The following is a 21,594-nucleotide window of genomic DNA, read 5'->3' on the forward strand; positions in this document are numbered from 1 at the left end:
GGGGAAAAAGTGGAAAAAATGTGCCTTTTTGATGAGCACTGCACACTGCACACTTCAGCGTTCTTGCATAAGAGACTGAATTTAAGAGGTAGAGAAGGAAAGAATGTAGCATGCTAGATATGGAAGACTAGACTTTGTTATAATTTTTTTCGAAGTGGCACTCTCACACACATTTGTGATCCATCTGTCAGACAAACTTTCCCCTCCCTCTGCCTTTTTCTCCCTCTCTGCTGTTGTCTTGTACATGGTCAGACCTCTGCCTTTGGTTATCAGTGTTTTAATGAGGTGCCCTGAGCACTCTCAGACCAGATGGGGAGGTCACTTCTCCCCTGATTATCTCCAGAGAGGCCGACTGCAGCCATACGTGTTCTTTCTTCAGGGAGCACTGAGGACCTGAACCATCTCCAGCTGATTTTTGATGCTTTAAATTTCCACCATTCATCTGTTTGATTTCCTGGTTGTCTGTGTCTGTGTGGACAACACGATAGAGCTCCGACACGTGACTGAAGGGTGCCAGAATGTGTCATGTGCAGTGCACGCAGACGTTATTGTTTGCATGATGAAACAGTCATGACGTGTTTTAAACAGTATGTGATTCGCTGCCAGAGGGCTCAGCAGGTCGCATCCCCTGTGGCTCTCCTCCCTTCTTCTGAAAAGGTCCCAGACCACCACCTCTCTGAACACTCTGACCTCTGAACAAGCAACAGAGAATAGCTATTATTGCTCAGTTTATCATATGAAAATGTTTGCTCTTCACACAAAGCTTTATTTCAAGCTGTAACCTGAACCTGCTCTGCTCTCAGGGGTGAAACAGATCTTTCAACAAGTTTTATTTGTCCTATTTCCAACTGATTTTTCTCCGTGAAGGCAAACATAGACAGAAATCTGTTGCAGGACAAACCTGTCTTAGATATTGCGCTTTTACTCCATCTGCTGGGAGCATTAGTAACAGTTTATCAGTCATTATCACTTGTAAGTCATTTACTATGCCGACCCAACGTGTTCCATATTAAATAAATAAATGCTCTATGAAATAAATAACTCTGTCAATAAATACAATCAAAATATATACCACCATATGTACACACATGAATTTGTAAAACTCAGCTCAATATAATGAAATGTTATTTCATCCTGATGACTGCTTTATATTCACATTGTTTCACATAAAGCATTGCTCTCAGTCAAACTTCCCTACATAAATAAAGGTAAATAAGTATTACTTGGTTATTAACACCATCCTGCCGAAGAACGCCATCTGCAGACTGGCTAAAAACACAGGTTGGCGGGTAAGACATAGAGTCTGTCTCATGAACATATCAGAACCGAATGGAGGCCATGAGTTTCCTGTTTGATAGGAGATAACAGGCCACGATGAAACATTAATGTGCATTAATTCCAGTAATGGGTTCAGTCTGAGCGCACTGCATGCCATACAGCTAATGACAGAACACATAGGCTACAGTATAGGCCTTCCTTCATCCATGTATGCAGACTAGGCCACAAATTATTGATGTCCTCTCTGGAAATAGAACAGCATCGCATTGGACTAGCATGAAATATAGGCTGCGTGACACGAGTTAATGCCAGCAGCAGAGTGATAACGTTACCTCACATCCACGCTGATGTCCTCTTTTTGCATGCTGTCCTCTGTATTTTGAGGACATTCTGATTAGCTCAGAGCTTAAAATGTGTCACACACACCTCCATATTTCACCCAAAGGTTCACAGCATGTATTTTAGACAATTGTACAGGCTGTTTGTGTGAGATCAGGGATGTGTGGCTACAAAGATGGCAATAACAGATTGGATGCCATGGTTACTACTCTACACCATCACCATCCTTCGTCACATATTGTTGTCACGGTAACGGCTGTTCCGGCAGAAGGGCTCACATGACTTAAGTGAGAATACGTTACAGGGGCTAAATAATGTGCAGATACAGGTCCTGTTGATCTGCAGTACCAGGCCTTAAGTGACACCATAACATGGCTGGATTATCGTGCCAGGGGTCCAATGAATACACTCCTCCTGCTTTACACTCCAGTCTGTAGATTGTGCTATATCAACCACTTCCTATCATACATGTCAGCCTATACAAACAAACAAACAAACAAAAAAAGAGAACATTTGTGCATATCTTTGCATTGCATTTTAATTTGGAATATTTAGTTTATCAAAACTGCTATAAGCAAGTGTTGGATAGAGGCAGACATGTTAATATATTCATATTCAGTAACTATTGTACTCATTACCATAATTAATTACCTCATAAGAATCCATGGTGATTATGATAAAACATTAATAGGTTCAAGAGCATCTCATCAAAATGAAGTTATCCTCATGATCTGAATGTCAGATCATCTGATCTTCATGGCCATCTGATCTTCATGTGTGATCACAGCAAAAAACTTTTTGACATATTCTAAAATATTGAAACTTAAAGTAACACTAAACCTGCACAAAGTGTCAGTTCAAGATTATGAATTATTGGACAACTCAAGAAAATGGAGGGCTATGTCTTCTATCACAGATAGTAGTTCTACTATCCAGCTTGAAGGAAAAATATTCCACCGACTGCACAGTAAAGAGTTTTCTTTCCAAAGTTATGACTCTTTTGTTCAACCAAAGATGATTGCCCGAGGTTAGGTAATGCGTAGTAGGCTGTCAGGTTCATACTGCAAATTCATCTTTCAGGTTTTATTTTGTTTCGTTTTTTTTACAATTTCCAGTGTGGACAACAGTGTATTCATTGGTTATACACTCCCACACTTTATTGGAACAGAACAAAGGTGATAGAGCCAAGAAATCCATTTTGGCATTTTGACACTGATATCAAAATGTCAAAAAATATATTATTTAGAACTAAAAAATATATGGCATAATGACCTTAATATATTTCAATAATTCCTGAAGCTAATTACATATACACATTTCTTATTACTAATAAGTTTAAGAGACTTGATATATTTTCTAAATTCAATAGTGAATTATTAAAAAGTCATAGGTGGCTTTTCTCTTCATGGAAAGAACGAGGAAATGTCACTTCCGACTGCCATCTTTGATTAGCAGGAGTGATACAGTAACTGTGGCGCTGACACTTGTCATTTATGATTTTTTTTAACAGCAGGTGGAATATTTTTTGTCTCAACTTTATGGTCTTTGAGGAAGCTGGAAATTTACCCAAACCATGTTATTAAAAGACCCGTGGGCTTTGTTAAAGTTTAGTTAACATTTGTCTTTGGGGGGAAGAAAAAAGTCTAATGTTAGCTAACATGAGTTAATCTGGAGCAGTTCATAGCTAGCTTAACTGTTATCAGAGCTACCTAACTGTGAACTAACTGACAGGTAAGAATTCAAACTTAGCTCACAGAGACTGAAAACGATGGCTGGGCAAGAAGAAAGGCTGGATCCCATTTGTCCAGCTGCTACAGGTGTTTTAGTTGCTCAGGAGGTTTTTATAAGACCAGAACGATCCACACAGGTAGATAACAGCGACGCCACCGACAGACACAGGAAACATACCAGCTAACGGTGTTGCAGTGGGCGGGCAGAGCTACAGCAGCACTCTGCAGGCTGCTGCTGATGGAGTAGGTGGGATGAGGCTACACTCGTGGCCGAAAAGAACTGTTTGTGTGAGTGGGCACAGCATCAGCAGTGTTTGTAAAGGCGCTTTGTGCATCGCTAATCCGCTCTGATGTCACGGTGCGGAAGGAGGGGCTGAGCTCCGCTTTAATCCGAGCAAGTTGTCTGGAGGGACAAGCCGAGCCAAACCAAGCCGAGCAAAACGAGCAGGCACGGGGAACAGGGACGATGTGTACTGCGGCAGCCGGACCTGGGCCTCTCCTCCTTGTCCTCCTCTGACATGCAGGTAAGTGAGGCAGGTTCGGTGCAGGGCAGGAAGAAGGGATGAAATTGTGTTCAAGTCGTTTTCGCTGATGGCGGATCCGACACCTGCGGAGGTTTATTAGAGACCATCAGGAGAGGAGGGAGGCTTTTAGACAGGTGACACTTTGCTGCACTTTTTCTTTTTTTTTTTTTTGGACAAAAAACATGTGATGTGTTTCAGTCATTGAAATGCAATGTGTATGTGATTCCCGTGATTGAATTGCATCATATCCAGAATAACATCAGAATCATTTATGAATTGTATCTTTAGAAATGCGTTTCAAAGAGATGGAGTGTAAGACTGATCACAAATTGATAATGAATACCAATCCCAAAATGAAGGCTTTTGCCCTTTCAACATAATAAAATCGTTCAAGGCCATGGGAGGGGATTTAAGAAGCCAGTAAGCCTTCAAAATAAAAGCAGTTGCCAGTTTGGCACTTGTTCATGGATTAATCCCCCTGGAGCAATGGCGTAGTCTCCATGTAAACACAATGTAAGTAACACGACTATTGATGCATCCTAACATGGAACGTGTGTGTGTGTGTGTGTGTGTGTGTGTGTGTGTGTGTGTGTGTGTGTGTGTGTGTGTGTGTGTGTGAGAGAGTGAATAAGTGAGTGAGTAAGTGAGTGGGAGAGAGAGAGAGGATGGATCATGCTCTCAAGCATAGAAAGATGAGGAGAATCATCCAAAGTGAGGACAGTTATTATTTTAATTGTTTTCACTATGATTCATTCATCTTAAACGTCAGAATTGTTTTGTTTGACCAGCAGCTCAAAACCCAAAGATCAGTTTACTGGTGTTTATTGTTACATAATTCAAAAAAGGCACCAAATCCGCAGAACTGAGAAGGTAGGACTGGGTACCATTTTTGCTTGAATTACGTAAATCAAAATTGTTTTTTAATTTTCTGCTGGTTGACGTATTGATTAAACGACCAATCAGTGTTGTTACAGCACTTTTGGATTTTAGGACAGAGTAAAGGCTAAATTCAATAGAGTGCAGTATTAGGGCCTGAGTTGGGGGCAAAATTTAATGTGTCAGTACAATATAATGTTGTGATATGAAGCTAAACACCACCTACAGCATTAGGCTGTAAATTTCGTGGGTGTACCTTTTAATGTTGCACCTTCTTATCACTGCTCCACCCACTGTTTGAGTCCATCAACGTCATGTAACATTTTTGAAAATGAAATTATTGCTTAAGATGAATCATTTTTAAACCCCGCTTTCAAAATCCGTTTTTAATCTGGAAGATTCAGCAGGATGATTATTCATTTTGTTTTCTCGAATCTGTTTGAAACTCAGTGTTGCATTTGGCTCCTGTGTTTACCTGGACTGCAGGAGGCGCAGCTTGAAGCTAGCTCAGGTGCAGTTGTTGGTAATTTTACACAGTCCTTGATAAACAAGCAATAAATCAAACTCAGCAGGTCACCATATTTAGTAATGTGACCATTTTATGAGTTTTTTTTTGATTGTTTAGAGGGAGTGAAATGAACAGTGAATGCTTCTACTATTGTGCAACATTGTTTACACAGAACTGATAATTGTTTCTCAAACATCTTCTAGAATCAACAATAGTCTAGTCAGCCCAAAATATTAACAAAATATTGAAATTGTCCAGAGACCTGGGACATGTTGCTGCCTTAATTCATTTAAATATTGTGATATATGCATTTCATTATCTTTAAGCCCTAATTTTAGCCATGAAGTGGAGGGAGTTTAAGGCCAGTGAATCGATGTAATTAGTGAAGGTCCTTGCAAGTACGTATAGTACACGTGTGTTGTTGTCAGTGTGTGCTTGTCTGTCAGTATAAGATCAGTGAGTTAATGGGCTAGTAAATCCCCCACCCCGCGGCTTTCACTGCAGCCTGACAGATGGAAGTGCAGTGCTCGGCTCACAGCTCTGCAGGCCTGTTCGTTTCACTGCCGGGCTGCCAGGGCCATCTGTGACCCGGGCAAAACCTTCCTCTCTGACTGACCCCCCCTCTACAGCAAGTTGCCCAACCATTGCCATCTAGTCCTAAACTCTCTGTGGGAGTCCGCCATCGCTCCTGCTGTGTCCCTTCATGTTCCCATCCCAGCAGTTGTGGTTTGTGCTCAGATTACAGGATCAACATTAACCTTTGTCCCCTGTGTCTTCTCTCTGTCCACGTGTCTGATTGTAACGGTCTAGAATTTGTATATCTGCACATATAAGATGACAAACACGTCAGTAAACCTTCTGTTGCCTTTTCATCCAATCTGATCCAAGAGGAGCTGCACAAATTGACAGTTTGGAGTGAGTTGATCATTATTATATTTTTATTTGTATAGCAACTTCCATGCAAGAATTTTTCTTTAAGTAATATTCCAAAATTAATAATCCTGCATATTTCTCCAATTTTGCCAGACATTTGTAACAGTCTTAATAGAAAAACAACAGTGATGGTTTGGACTCCAGTCAAGACTATTTTAGACCTTGAGTTGTTCAGCACAGTCAGGCACAGAGCTGAGTTAAGCAATCTCAAGGAGAAAAATGTAGAAGTCTCACACAGACATACATCCCACATTTATGGAGTCTTCTGATCATTAAGGTCAGATAAATAACTCATGAAAGCCGTGTTTCAGTGGAACATATGGAGTAGCAATAATGATGCTTTTAAGCTTTAATGTGGGTCTTCATAAACAACTTTAGCCTTTTTCTTTCTTCAGATCAGACTGTACATTTCTCGCCATTGTTGACCTTTTTTTGGAAGCAGTTTATTTTTCCTGAAATATTTAGTAGGATTATGTTCTGTGTCCTTTCCCAGCTTGTTGACCTCAGTCACGATGAAGTCTGCGATAAGAGATAAGTGATGGATACCCTGATAGCCTCGTCATATTAAATAAATATCAAAACTGGGCTTCTCTCTCACAGAGGCCATTTATTATTCAGATCACTGCCCTATTCATCTCTCTCTGTCATGTCTTATCTGATTCGAGAGCAATGGCCCTCCTTGTCCTTCTGCCCTGCCTCCTCCTCCTCCTCCTTTTCTCTCTTCCTGTCCTTTGCCATCTGCCAGCTGCTGGTGGATGGATGAATGTAGTGCAGATTAAAATGCACTGCACACTCAGATGAATCCCAGAGGATTTAGGTTTTTGCTATTAGCAATATAGAGACGGAGTCCCCGGCCTGAAATTTAACACCCTGTAATATTTCCTGTTTGTGTGTGTGTGTGTAACTCCACTAAGTTTAGTGGAAGGTTGGTTGAACATGGACCACGGGGTAGCCTCCAGTTGACGTGTTTAGTCCTGATCTCCGTGCCCGCACTCAGTAGGGTGGGCTGAAAAACCTGCTGTCAACAGGCTCCTCCTGGCTGCAACCCAGTGCCTCCCTGATCTATCCATCCATCCATTAGCTATTCCCACTTATCCTTGAGGTTCTCAGGAATGGCCAGCACAGGGCAAGACACAGGTCGCCAGTTGATCACAGCAACACAGAGGGATGGACAACCATCAGTGCTTAAATTCACACCTACAAGCAATTGAGAGTCGTCACCTGTCCCTGAGGAGGAAACCTCTTAACCTCTCAACATACACAATTTCCTTCCTAATTTATACAGTGACATTCAAATAGGGACAATGGTGGAAGTTGTCATGTGAAAACTGAATAAGTGGAGCTTACAAGTGAATTTCTGACTTTGCTTGAAGCAAACTGTTGTCCTAAAAAGACAGACCTAATCCCAGGACCCTATCCCAGACCCTAAAGTCACATCTTTATATTAGTATATTAGTAGACTGACTCGTTGTTTTGGCCAGTAGGACATCTGACAAACTCTTGGTGTTGGTGGAACGTGGATCTGATCGTGGCTGATGGCTGAGCACCCTCCACCAGTCTGGGTTGAAATGAGCTGGGTTGCACATCGCAGATATATAAATTTATTAGGTATTTATTACTGTGACTTAGATTAATCTACAGTTTCCTGCTCCGAACTATTGTTACTACGTCAGCCTTTTAAAATCCACTATTGGTCGACCTCTACTTAAAATTGCTCATTTTGTCTGACCAGTGGTCCAAAACCCAAAGATACTCCATTTTTAATGGTATAAAACAAACAACAAATTCAAGAAAATATCTGCTGAGCCACCATTCAGTGCTGCTTTTCAGCACTGATTGCTATGGAGTCATTTGAGTGTGAAAGTACAGACGTTCAGCATCCAGCCCTTACAAGGCTTCTGTTTTACGTGCAAACTTAAACCTTTCCTTGGACTTCTTATGTGTGTGATTTCCTGTCCATCTCCTGTCTCTGTCTCTCCCAGGCTGTGTTATGAGCGGGGTTTTCTTGGAGACCAGAGGAGCATGTTCTGAAAATTGAAGTCGGATCACACCCCGGCCATGAGCCACAAGTATCAGGGAGAGGCATCTGGGGAAGCGGGCGAGGAGCACAAGGCGCCTCCGAGGAGCAGGCAGCCCAATGGGAACGCACCCAGGGATCCTCCTGTACGTCGATCCTGGAGGCCATGTCAGATGCTCAACCAGGATGGGGAACCGAATCCCCATCATCATCACCACCATCATCACCCTCATCACCACCACCACCACCCTCCCACAGGTCGCGGACCCCCTCGACATCGCCGTCGGCCCCCATCAGGACAGGGACAGGGACAGGGCCAAAGCCAGGCTCAGAGTCCTGGTCTGGTCCCGGCGGTGACTCCCTCTAGGTCGGATGCTGGGGAGAATCAAGACAATGAACCTCGTCCTGTCCATCAGCCCCGCCCTGCTGTCGCCCGTTATCGCCGTCATGGTGACCCTAACCCCAGACTCAGAGGCCACAGACAGAGGCAGCCAATCGGAGAGATGCAGGACTCTTCACCTGGTGCAGATGAGAGAGAGGGTCCAGCAGATATGCAGGTACAGCAGCCCTCATCAGATGATGCTGTAACAAACCAATCGCAGGACGGGGGATCTCCTCACCAGACTCCTGTTGCTGTTGTTACACCCACCCACCTCTCACCTGGTCCTGCAACCCATCACAAGCAACTTCACCCCCTACACACTGCTCCTGCTGAGGCCGAGGAGGACCTCCAGGAGCTTAAAGTGCAGTGTGAAGAGGAGCTGGAGGTCATTAAGGAGAAGGACCAAGAACAAGAACAGGTGGAAAATGATGGAGACCCCCATTCAACCACAGGTCGCTCCAGCTGCAGCCACGACGACATGATGGTCGATGACGAAGCAGAAGAACGTGCAGAGAGGGTGGAGGAGGATCAAGAAGAAGTGATGGATGATGTAGTGGAGGACATTGCAGCTCAGGGAAGTGAAATCACTGATCTCTGCTCCGACACGGAGAGCGCCGCCTCGCTCAGTATGGACGGACCTCTCCACAGCCCGCCGCCCCTCCAGTCACCAACTCCTCCTTCGTCTCCTGACGTTCCACCGTTCCCCCAGCTGGACCATTTCAGTGAGGAAACCAGTTTTAGCCCTCTGCCTGATAGTGACATGCTACCTGAAGAAGAAGAAGAAGAAGAGGATGATGATGAGGAGGATTGCTCTGAGTCATGCTCGCTCTCTCACTCCACTTCCTGCTCTGAATCTTATCCAAAAACCTATGCAGACTTTTATTCAGAGTCCCACCAAAAGTCATACACCAAGCATGTTTATGACTCGTACTCAGAGCCAAAATCCCATCCTAACTCTTTTCCTGAGCCCCTTAAGACCTCCTACCCTGAGTTACACAGAGAACCTTGCAGGCAATCTGGTTGGAGGACTGAGTCAAATGAGGCCCAGCAGGGGTCCCGCCAAGAGCCCTTCACTAGCCATAGACACGAGAATGTACAAAAAGGGGTTCCATCCTCCCCCACCAAGGGCTCTCATTATGCGCCAAGGAAGGGCAGAGACCGCGGTTCACATCATTCCCCTCTGGACCGCTCTGTTGGCTGCCGGCTGCACCACTACGACGGACAGTCTGACGGTGAGGGGGACAGCGCCGATCAAAGTCCCGTTCCCAGAAGTCACAGGCAGGCACCCAAACAAGCAGCAACGCAGGCCAAGAGCCCCTTGTCCGGGCAGAGCAGCTCAGGTGAGGCCCAGGCAGAGGGGAACACGGTGGGTCCCCAAGGGGAGGAAGGTACGAGGGACTCAGGAGACGCCATCAGCCTGGCAATTAAAGACATTAAGGAGGCGATTGAGGAGGTGAAGACGAAGACGATACGTTCCCCATACACACCTGACAAGCCTGTGGAGCCGATTTGGGTGATGAGGCAGGAGGTCAGCCCAACAGAGGATGTCTACCCACTGCCGACTACAGCTGGCCACGTAAGTACGACTTCACTCATCATTAATGCTCGGTTTGTGTTTTCTTACTGAAAAAATCTATCTTGCAAATTGCTCACAACACTACCATCTGCTCTCGTTAAAATTTCTCATGTGTTACATAAAAAAATGGCAGTTCTTCAAGCTCAAAGTGGCTGATCAGAACAGTTTTGATTCCTCTGCACCAGACGTTGCACTTCTATTCATGAAGTAATTAATAGCAAACGTGGGAATGGGAGCAGTGTAGCAAGTTCTGTTTTTGATTTGTTTTTTGCTTAATATACTGTGTCGGTGGAATAGAAAGATGGGGAGAGGAATATGCAGTGCTGTTATTTATTTTGCAGATCAGCTGGAGTAATTGGAGTAATATGCATCTTGTGTGAACATGAACAGAAATATGAAAAGGACAGTGTCAGGGCTATATGCAGAGTTCTTTTTGATATTTCTTGGTGCAAAAATGATGAATTATACCTTTACTACTACCTTTACGTTGATGATGGACATTGTTGAAGGAGATGAATCTGCTCTGGAAGCAAGCAAGCTAAAGATTTACATCCCTGGCTCTCAATTCATTTTGTGTTACTGGATTAATGCCCAAATCCTGAATAAAGTATTGCCAGAATAAGGAATCAGCTGATTTCACTTTTCTTTCTGTCCTTTCACCCTGTTTCCCCTCTCAGTCTTCGCCTCACTCATCCCCGCAGTCAGTGTCTGACTCGCCGTCCCGCTACGCCTCAGTTCCAGCTCAGGAGCCAGTTAGTCCACTGAGAGTTGAGTCAGCCAGAGCGCTTCATCCTCAACATTATCACCAACAACAGCCCCAACACAACCATCACCACCAAGGCCACCACCCACAGCAGAGGGACGCCGCAAGGCCGTCCCAGACGTACACAAAGCCGCAACCGTACGCACACACGCCACCGAATCAGCATCAGCATCAGCAACGTCAGCATCAGCATCAACAACAGATTCAGCATCAACATCACCATCAGGTTCCAGCTCAGCAGCCTCGACCACAAGTTCAGCCGCTGTCGCCTCCACAGCAGCCGTCTGTTCAGGAGGTGAGAGTTCACAGATAGGCATCCATACATCCTGAAAATAAAGAAAAAAGATGCCCCCCAGTTTCAGAATAATCCAGTGACGGTCGCCTGCACGTCCGTGGGTACACAAACAGGAACACTTAATAGCTAATTCAGTGTACTTATAATGCTGTTCATGTTCCAAAATGTAAACAAATACATGCTTAAAAAAAACTGGGCTCAAGTTGCACCACAGCGTCCCTCGCTGAATCCATGGCAACGTGGATGATAAATCCTGCAAAGGCGTTCAGGCGATGAGGTAGGCATATTTTTACAAGGTGTTTATCCGCAAGCAGCTGAAAGGCTGACAGCAATAAACGTGTCGCAGAATTTAAATGAGATAGGAGAGACCTGCACTGTGTGAAGAGAAATAAGAAGGATGGTGGTGGTGAGTTTTTCCTTTCTCTGCCTTCTCAGATTCGCAGATCTCTTCCTCAGTTTCCAACATTTGTGGACGGTGAGTGCACTCACATGGAAATCAATATCATTCTCTGCTCCCTCTCTTTTCTCTTCATCTGTGGACATAAAGATGTGCAGCATGTTTGTGTGCTAACATGCAATGTATATGCGTGCTTGTGCAGTCCCGGGGCCGTGTGACCCCGAAGACCTTATTGATGGCATCATCTTTGCAGCGACCTACCTGGGCTGCACCCACCTGTTGTCAGAGAGGACACCCACAAAGAGCGCCCGCATGCAGCAGGCCCAGGAGGCCATGAGCAGAGTCCGGGTGAGTCAGCTACAGCTTCCCTCATTTCATTCTGCAGTGTGGAGGAAGAACAGGACAGTATGTGACTGCACCTGAAATCACCCTTTCGTTACTCATTATTCCCTACAAGATAGACTTAACTCATTTGAAAATAGCCCACGTTTGATTCTTAATTTTATTGGTACAACCTCTGCCTCTAAATACAAACTTCTCCAATTCAAAGGCTAACACGCTATAACTAAACATCTTACTCAAAGATCAAAACCACAGCTCCTCCGTACGGAGATACATTTTCTAACACATTTGGACATGTCATCAGTGATGTAACTGAGGTTCGCTTCATATGTGGGTCTTTTTAAAGTTAGAAACCCTCAGCAGGCAGCACAGCCAGCGGGCGAAAAGTCCCTGGGTTTCTGCTCAATGCATCATCCACAGATCACTGCTCCTGATCCGCAGTCACACTGGCTTTTTCTCCTCAGCTCCGCTGCATGTTACATAAACTCTTGATCAAGGCTGCGAAGCCCTGGAGACTGTAAACCCCGCTTTCTGCCCCAGTCGCAGCGCATGAAGTCAGACACGCAGAGGAAAAACACTTCGATGACAGTGATTAAACTCAGCACAGCAGTACATAGAAATGTGTGTCTCTCATGATTTCATGTGGGTTGTTTTTGTGTTCACACGAGAACAGTCATGACTTTGGATGCGCTGAAAAACAGATTTGAATGTGTGGATGTAGTTGGAGTCAGGTGGTGTCAGCGAATGAGTGGGAAAGATGGCTCGCAGTGACAGCGTGGCCTTCAAACACAGAACTGTGCGAGCGTGAGAGAGGAGCGGTAAGACATTGCCATTTAAGAGAGACGAGCGAGTGAAGTCAGAGGTGGGAGGAGGACGGGAGTTGAACCCGTCCGTGCTTTCTGGACGGTTGACTGACAGTTCCAGGACATCAGTCCTTTAAGGTCTGAGAAGGTTAGACTGTAGTTAGGCTGTAGAATGATGAGGGGGGTACATGAATCATTTTATTTTTTAGAATGGAAAAGACAGAGTGGAGGCTCACTGTCTTACAGACTAAGTGAGCTGGCGTCTCTTTTTTAGGGATGCACCTATCTGACTGAAGGTAGTGCTGATGCAGAGTACTGATCTGATAGCAGAGCTCTCTTTTTTTTTTTTTTTTTTTCACAAATTAAAAAATGTCCGTGCTGAGTAATACTGGCCTTTAAGATGAGGCTCGAACTTCACAGCAGTTCATAACTAGCGGAGGCGTTCATACACCAACATCCTGTGCAGGCTCACATAAATTTGAACTGTACTGTTTAGAAGCTTTGAGAAATTGCATTACAAAGCGACCATGTTCATCTTGTCCTATGGATGGAGCACACACAGTTGTAATGTATATGACGTTTTTGGTAATATTAGCTGACAGGGAAAGTCATTTTCAGTACCTCAGGCTTCACAGGAAGATGCTTTTATTGTGAAGTCTCTGAAGCAGGAAGTGATGATTTAGTACCCACAGTAGCCTCATGCATCATTGTGAAGAGAAAACTGTATTTACTGTGGATCAGTCACATCTGGCTGGAACCTGATCCGCTTTATGAGGTCAGTATCGGGGTCAGTACCCATCTGATGATTGGATTCAGGAGCGCGCTGTTACGTTCTATCAGATGAAGAATTTATCTAATTGATTAATTGCATGTCAGTTTTTACAGTACTTGTAGTGAATCTGTATTTTCTCACATTTATGATCTTAGAATTTGAATTTTTTAAGCAATACAACATAATTGTAAATAATAACAAAATTGGATAGTGATAAAAACATAATAGTAAAGGTGCGATAAACAAAAATATTTCATAAATAAGAGCATAGACAAAACAAAAACATTCCTCCACAGGGTGCTTAAGGGTTTAAAAACTCACACATACTCAATTACTTCAGAAAATACAGAGATAAAGAAGTTATCAGTAATATAGTGTACTGAAAACATTTTTTTTTTTTTAAATGTTTTAGGTTGTTTTTGAATGGCCATCGTTGTTGAAATAGCCCTGAGGAAGTTGATCATTCTAAGCTCACAGACTGACAAAAACACAAACCTAAAACAGCAACATAAAGGAAAATACACCAAGAATGAAATGGACAACTGTAATTACATAAAAGCCTGTGTGTAAAATCATCCTTTATGAGGAAGAGACCGACTTCAGCAGCCTGAGCTGCACAGGCGGGACGGTCCGGGACGACAGAGAAAGACGGATGCTGATTATCATACGAGATGCCTGTTGATTATAAAACGAGCTGAAATGCTGGAGGTGACACGACGGCTCTTAACAGAGTGATATATGGTGACGTCCACCACAGGTCAGGAGTCAGATCGGAGCTCGTGGTGATGATGTGACGTGTGGCCCGAGGGGCTGGCGAGCAGCGACGTGTTCGCTGTGGGCTGCGAGAGAGTCAGACAGGGCCTCAACAAAAACACGGTTTACAAAACAACATTTTCTGACTGCAGTAACGTACAAGTTAGCAGTATGTGTCAGCTTCAGCACAGGCCTGAGTACCACCATTTATAGAAGTGAGATTATTTTTAGATGGAACATGAGGCAAACGGGACCTGCTGCTGCGTCAGTCACAGGAACTGCAAAATGACGTGTTGTAGCACTTCATGCGTTACGCTTTCAAGATTATGAATATGCTTGAATTTAAATATGCTCCTTGAAAAGAAGTTTGATTTTCAACACAGCCTGGTATTTAAAAAAAACATTTTAGCATTTGAAATGAAACAGTCCCACCTTCATATTTGTTTGTTGTCTCCTGGCGTCGAGATTAGGACTTACAACTTACAGTCAGAGTAAATATGAACAGCTAGTAAACTAAAGTGACAATATGCATTGATTTCTGTCCACTTTATTTTTCATTTGTTGGTTTATGCTAACTCTTTAGACGTGATGAAAAAGGCTTGGAGAGTTTTGCAGCCTGCGTTCATGACCCGCCTGCTGTCTGTCATCACACTGCAGAGCTAGGTGCTAACTGCCCGTCTGAAATAACACGCTGCCACGTGTTAGGTCATTTATTTGGAAAAAGACTCCCCATTCTGTTGGTATTTTTAAAGAGTACAAAGACACAGTCCACTCTATCTATTCAAACCTCAAAATGATTCAGAGTGCCGTCTCTTTCTTAAAGAAACTGTCTTTGGCTGAGAGTGAATCGTTGAAACATGCAGAAAGCGTATTAGGTCAGTGGCAGCTAGTGATGATATTCATTACTGATCGATCTGTAGATTATTGTTTTGATTAACTGACTAATTGTTTAGGCTATAAAATGTCAGAAAAATAGTATGCAAAACAACATTTTCACAGATCCCAAGATGGTCCAATGGAACCCAAACATACAGCCATCTCCATTAGTTTTACCTTAATCACACCTCCACTAATGAAGATGAGCAGACCGGTCAGGATGGTAAATCTGTGTGTTTGGAGAGCAAACTGTGGCAAGTGGACATTTGGACACGCAAACCCGGAGCCGTGATGAGGCGTCTGCTACAAACACATGAGGTCGCTTGTCTTTCTTCGGGGTTGATCGTGTCACACTGATGAAGAGGAAACTTTTGATAAATGTTTGCTGTGAAGGCCTCTGGCAGCCTGCTGTTGTCAGATGTGATAGACAGCAACATCACTGTCCTCCCACACACACACACACACACACACACACACACACACACACACACACACAAAGCCTACACCTTTAAGGTCCTTTTGTATCTTAATTTGGCATTTGGAATGAAGACAGTCTACAGTGAATGAGGCGATTGGGTTTTTGTTGATCCGTCCAAAAAGCTGTTTTCCTGTGTTGTTGTCTTGATTTCTGAACCTCTGTTGTGTTTTCTGATCACTGCAGGCTGCTCAGAAGCAGGCAAAGAACAGGAAAAAGGTACGTTTGTGTTGTGATTGTGTACATTTCATGGAAATGTGAGCTCAAATGCTAATGTCAGACAAGGAAACCATGAGCGCAGATTGTTCTGAATTCCTTCACCCATGTCTCATGCAGATTGCGTGAGACATTGGCGCTTGGCTCTCATTAGAGTCTCGTTCGTAGCTGTTCGATTTGATGGCTTTTGACAGTTGTGACGCTCGCTCTGCTCTCCTTGGCTGCTGTTCATCAACCTGTTGCCTCCAGTGCTCACTTTTCTTGCGTGTCTCTCCGGTTGTGCAGAGCCCCGACGGGGAGGCTCCGTCCACTGCTGAGGTCGACCTGTTCATGTCCACGCAGAGGATCAAAGTCCTCAATGCAGACACTCAGGTGCAAAAAGGATGATATGCATCCCTTGCTAAGAGTCTCAACAAATACCTTAAATAGCATGTATAATGTCACATTAGCACATTAGCATGTTAGTACCAGGGACCCGCAGGGAACCGAATAATTAAGAGTGCCTCATGCCATGTTTGGATCACCAGGAGTCTTTAATGGACCTGCCGCTGAGGACAATCTCCTACATAGCCGACATCGGTAACATGGTGGTGCTGATGGCCCGGGGGAAGATGGTGCGGTCCCGCAGCGCGCAGGAGAACCTGGACCACACAGCCGAGCAGACCACCCTGAACCACGATGATAGACGGCTCTACAGGATGATCTGCCACGTCTTCGAGTCAGAGGACGTGAGTTATTGATTGTTAATCTGTTACTCTTGAATCTATTGTCATATAAATCATCCTGTTTTGGAGCTTGTATGAGGGTTTACTGCTCGTCACCGTCGTGACAGTTACTGAAACTAGGAAATCTGAATTTGTGAGCTGAGCTAGGATGAGCAACATTAGGTGACTATTATTTTGTTATTTAAAGCAACGTTCTGACATTTCTGGGATGGTGGGAGTTTGAGTGAGGTCCATAACAAGGAATCACCTGGATATTGATTAGAGTTAGAGAGTGAAGGAGAGGTGATACAAGCTGTCAGTGAGCCCTGCTGTTGTTGGTTAGTTAAAAGTTAGTTTCAGTCTACCTGCAGCAGAAGCCCGTTAGAGGAACTGCAATGTAAATGATCATTCTGGTGTATTACAACTTGGCTGTTATTTTGTAGGTTTGTCCATCATTCCTATCAGTAATAATAACAAAGAATGCACAAAGTTAATTGCTGAGATCTGTGTGACCATTGCTAGAAAGAAGTGCAAAGTTTGGAGGGTTAAAAAGCTTTCCAATGTTTTATTCATTACGAGGTAAACCTCAAAAACTCAGCTGATCTGCCTCTGTGTGAGTGTGCTGCACCATGTTAGGACCCATCACACATGGTTCGGAGTGTGTGTAGGTCAGGATAAGCAAAGTGTGAGTAAGGAATGCTCCGTGTCGATAAGGGTCCTCACAAGTATTGTAGTGCAGTGCGTGTGTGCGTGTGTCATAGTGGGATGTAAACAAGCCTTTTTAACATGAGGTCTGTGCTCAGTTTGTCCCATGGGAAGATAAATGTTACTGTCAATCATGAGCCCTTGTCCGCCCCCCCGTCTCTCTCTCTCTCTCTCTCTCTCTCTCTCTCTCTCTCTCTCTCTCTCTCTCTCTCTCTCTCTCTCTCAGGCCCAGCTTATCGCTCAGTCTATCGGTCAGTCCTTCAGCGTCGCCTACCAGGAGTTTCTCAGGGCCAACGGCATCGACCCCGAGGACCTGAGCCAGAGGGAGTACAGCGACCTGCTCAACACTCAGGACATGTACAACGACGACCTCATCCACTTCTCCAAGTCAGAGAACTGCAGAGACGTAAGTGAACCAGCAGGTGGCAGCACAGTCACAGGAGTTATCCATTTACTTGTCATCCTTAAAATGAGTAGATTTTTGACTAAGATTTTATCCATTGAGTTTTTGTGTGTTGCATGATTTTTGCAACTTTTCTCGAGCATCACAGCTTCAGCTCATTTGATCATGAATGTTTGGACACAGTTGAGCCAGTGTATTATTCTTCTGCTTTCCTTCCGGTGGTTCAAGCGAGCAGCTGCTTCTGGAGTCACAGCTGTGTGACAGTGACTGAAAAATGTCATGCAGTTAAAAAACAAAAAGTATGAAGGTGAATTTGAGATGCTCATCCTGGTCTGACCTCAGACCCTCCTCCCGCTGCTCTGAACGCCTGCTGTCATCTCGCATCATTCAGACTCGTGCAGTCGCCCGGGAGACTCTCAAAGTTCATGCTGATGGGACGACTGCAGTATTGCAGGTTCAAAGACAAAGACGTGGAGCTCAGCCGTCTTTGAGAGGCTGCACGAATAAAGCTGGACGTGTCTCCTTGCAGGTTTACATCGAGAAGCAGAAAGGAGAGATCCTGGGTGTGGTCATAGTAGAGTCGGGCTGGGGGTCCATCCTCCCCACCGTCATCATCGCCAGCATGATGCACGCTGGGCCGGCTGAGAAGTCCGGCCGACTCAACATCGGAGACCAGATCATGACCATAAACGGGACGAGTCTGGTGGGTTTACCGCTCAGCACCTGCCAGAGCATCATCAAGGTGAGCTGCTGCTCTCGGTTCACTTCCTCTTTTCTGTTCTTCATTACTGTTTAAAGAATATCCTTTAAAGTAGTTCTTAGTAGGGTGTTAGTCTCTTATTCTCTTGCTTAATTTTTCTATTTTACATGTTTAATAATGGTCAAATGTACCATCTATGATGCACACTTCATCACGAATCTCCTGTGTTTTATAGATAATGTATGTTTGCTGACTAGACTCCGTGTTCCCTCAGGGTCTCAAGTCTCAGTCGAGGATCAAGATGAACATCGTCAGGTGTCCTCCTGTCACCATGGTGCTCATCCGCAGGCCGGACCTCAGATACCAGCTGGGCTTCAGCGTCCAGAACGGCATCGTGAGTACACACACGCAGAAGAAGTGGCTGAATTGTCGTCCTGCTGTCTGTCTCTCAGTAACACATCTGGATCAGTGATAATTAAGATCATGCTAAGAGTAGCTATGTGGTTAGCCTCAGAGTTACTGTCTCTGCTAGATTAAATACAAACCTCTGAGTTGTGTTTTCAACTGTGTGCGTGCAGATCTGCAGCCTGATGAGGGGAGGCATCGCTGAGCGAGGGGGCGTCCGCGTTGGTCACCGCATCATCGAGATCAACAGCCAGAGTGTCGTGGCGACGCCTCACGAGAAGATCGTTCAGATTCTGTCTAATGCCATGGGAGAGGTGGGAGCAGCTCTCAGTGTCTCTCTCTGAAGTTAGAATACTAAAAACCTTTGTTACTACATGAAACTCAACACTTCCTGCACAGATGTTTCACATTAAAGGCACTACAGCAGCTCAAAGGACGTAATTCCTCCCTTTCCTGTTGAGCTTTTAGTTTGAAATATCTGCAGGAAGTCTTAAGTTTCATTGCCCAAAGTTTAATAGAGATTGTGATTGAAACTGACTGTATCTGATCCAGAACAGTGAGTGAGTTTGGACCCTGGACCAACTTTCTGGTTCATGGGCTCAGCCTAAACATTTCTGAAATTCCTCATAGACATTCACGCTCCCCGGAGGAGGAGCCCTGATTATTTCACACCTTGATTTTCAGGTCACACTCCTGCTCCCTTTTTGTTGTCATGACCCTGTGACCTTTCCTCTAGCTCCCCATTCAAAACAGATGTTACATTTTGAGCTGCACCACTGGAAAAAACTGTGTTAAATTCTCGTCACTGGGTTTGTTTCTGCTCCAGATCCACATGAAGACGATGCCTGCAGCCATGTACCGTCTGCTGACAGCGCAGGAGCAGCCCGTCTACATCTGAACACACACTTCTCGCCCTTTCCCCCACGTCTCTCACTCTCTCCTCACTCCTGTCCATCCATCTTTCAGTTGTTTTAAACCGCTTTCTTCTCTCTGCATCCTGTTTGATATCACTTGACTTGCCTTAATCTGTACAGTGCACTGTCATGTCAACATGTACATCTACAGTATGACAGCAGAGGACAGATTATCTCACTAGGCCGAGTGTTTGTGACGTGTTCTGTTTGACCAAAGAGAACTTGTGGGTTTTATTGTGCATATTTAGGTGGCAAACAGAGTAAATATTACCTTTGGTTAAAATAGCTGTAATATCTGAATGTACTCTAATCATGTTGGACCTATAATTAGTCAGGGCGACTCAGATGATAAGGAGCTTTGAAAGTGAAGTGGTCAAGTGAAAGGGGAATGCATGTACAATTCTGCTGAATAAACTCTAAAGAAAAGCTGCCAGTGTGGATTGTTCTTCTTGTTAAAATGAGGTGTGTCTCACATGAGTGACAGGTGCTGCTGCCCCAAGAGGAAAAGTGGAACTTGAAACTTCCAATTCAATATTCAGTATGCCTTTATTCGTCCCACGAGGGGAAATTCCAATTTCCAAGAAGACGCAATGTAAAAAAAAAAAAAATGTAAAAAAGAGATTTATTTATTGAATTTGAGTCTTTTTCCTGTGACACCAAGGAGATCACAAACTAAAAAAAAAAAACTAACAAACTAACATTTAAAAGAAACTGATCAACAAACATGATTGTCGTCACCACATTTCAGACTCCCGTGTACAAAGACTTGACTGAGTTCAGCGTGTGCTCAATAAGAAAACATGCAACAACGATGTGATCGTCTGGTTGAAAGCAGGAAGTAAAACACACAGACCATCAGCAAAGTCAGCTTTATGCTCTGTTGCACAGTTAAATCTAACTGGAGCCTTAATAGTTCTTCACACCGTCAATCGAGCATTCGTGACACGACATCTGTGACATCATCGATCTGCTCCGGCTGACTCAAACACAAATGCTTCACCTGCAAACCTCCTCACTTTATGGAAGTGCATTACATTTCCCCGTGTTGTAATTTGCATGAAGTGCAGATATTTTAATCATGATACAGATGTTGCAGCCATGAGATCTTTCTGAAATCTCAGAAGTATGCAACTTAAACTCTATTATTCCTTTGATGAAAGCGACGTGTTTCTGTCCTGCTGCTTCAATCTACAGCTTGAATATTGTCAGTGTTGATAAGTGTATCTGTCACAAGGTCGACAATACAGAAAAGGTAGGGAAGAGATCCAGTTTTTAACTCTCTGTTTGGTCCATTTCAGTGAAACAGCAGATGGTAACAATTGTCTGTGGATAGTTTTTTTTCTGAGCTAACATCAGAGCTACAAGGCACTTGAAAATATGCTGCTTCCCAGAATGCACACATATTAACGTGTAGTGTACATACAAAACAGGAATGTAGAGTCATACAATGATACATACATCACAGAAGACTTGGCAGGAGAGGGATAAAAAGAGGAAGACTAACACATATTTGACGTCAGAGCAGCTGCTGACAGAGTGTATAACCCAAACTGACACACTGATCTGAAACAAGCCAGCTCATGATGCAGAGTTACAACACTGTCTGTGCACAAAAAATGCACGAAACTGCTCGCAAGTAGGATGTGAAAGCCAACAGTGTGGATACTGGACACAGGCTACAGGCTACAGCACCGTATCTATGGTTTGGTTGCAGCATGGCTCCAGATTGGGTCTTCTATCTCACCATTACATTCCAGTCACAGAGGAGCGTCTGTTTTTCTGATAAATATATACCTGCCTGTGTTTAAAAGCTCTTACTGATGTTCTAAAGGTATTTCCAGAATCCTTAAAGACTCTTTAAACCCCCACATGAACAGTTATTTAATTTGCTGTGTGAAGAAGATCAAG

The 21,594-nt window shown here is 44.1% G+C and overlaps 2 protein-coding genes across 3 annotated transcripts in view; one reads left to right on the forward strand and one right to left on the reverse strand.

The window, feature by feature from the left end:
• The window catches only part of LOC139348455 (MAM domain-containing protein 2-like), a 19,071-nt gene extending 15,466 nt beyond the window's left edge, over positions 1–3,605 (reverse strand). Inside the window, exon 1 of one of the 2 annotated variants that reach the window (XM_070988596.1) lies at positions 3,526–3,605. The gene's annotated coding sequence lies outside the window, so the exon portion shown is untranslated. Of the gene's footprint in view, positions 1–3,371; positions 3,471–3,525 lie in introns of those variants that run through there. The other variant, XM_070988595.1, reaches the window with a different exon arrangement.
• LOC139348453 (amyloid-beta A4 precursor protein-binding family A member 1-like) lies at positions 3,536–20,114 on the forward strand. The gene is made up of 13 exons (XM_070988590.1): positions 3,536–3,871; positions 8,171–10,163; positions 10,841–11,221; positions 11,657–11,696; positions 11,821–11,966; positions 15,826–15,858; positions 16,141–16,227; positions 16,383–16,583; positions 17,491–17,670; positions 18,197–18,409; positions 18,642–18,761; positions 18,946–19,086; positions 19,599–20,114. Exons 2-13 carry the CDS (start codon positions 8,247–8,249, stop codon positions 19,668–19,670), a joined length of 3,531 nt encoding a protein of 1,176 aa, XP_070844691.1. The 5' UTR covers positions 3,536–3,871; positions 8,171–8,246; the 3' UTR covers positions 19,671–20,114.
• The last annotated feature ends 1,480 nt before the right edge of the window (positions 20,115–21,594 follow it).

This window comes from Chaetodon trifascialis, chromosome 20, assembly GCF_039877785.1.
Source record: "Chaetodon trifascialis isolate fChaTrf1 chromosome 20, fChaTrf1.hap1, whole genome shotgun sequence".
Taxonomy (NCBI): Eukaryota; Metazoa; Chordata; class Actinopteri; order Chaetodontiformes; family Chaetodontidae; genus Chaetodon; species Chaetodon trifascialis.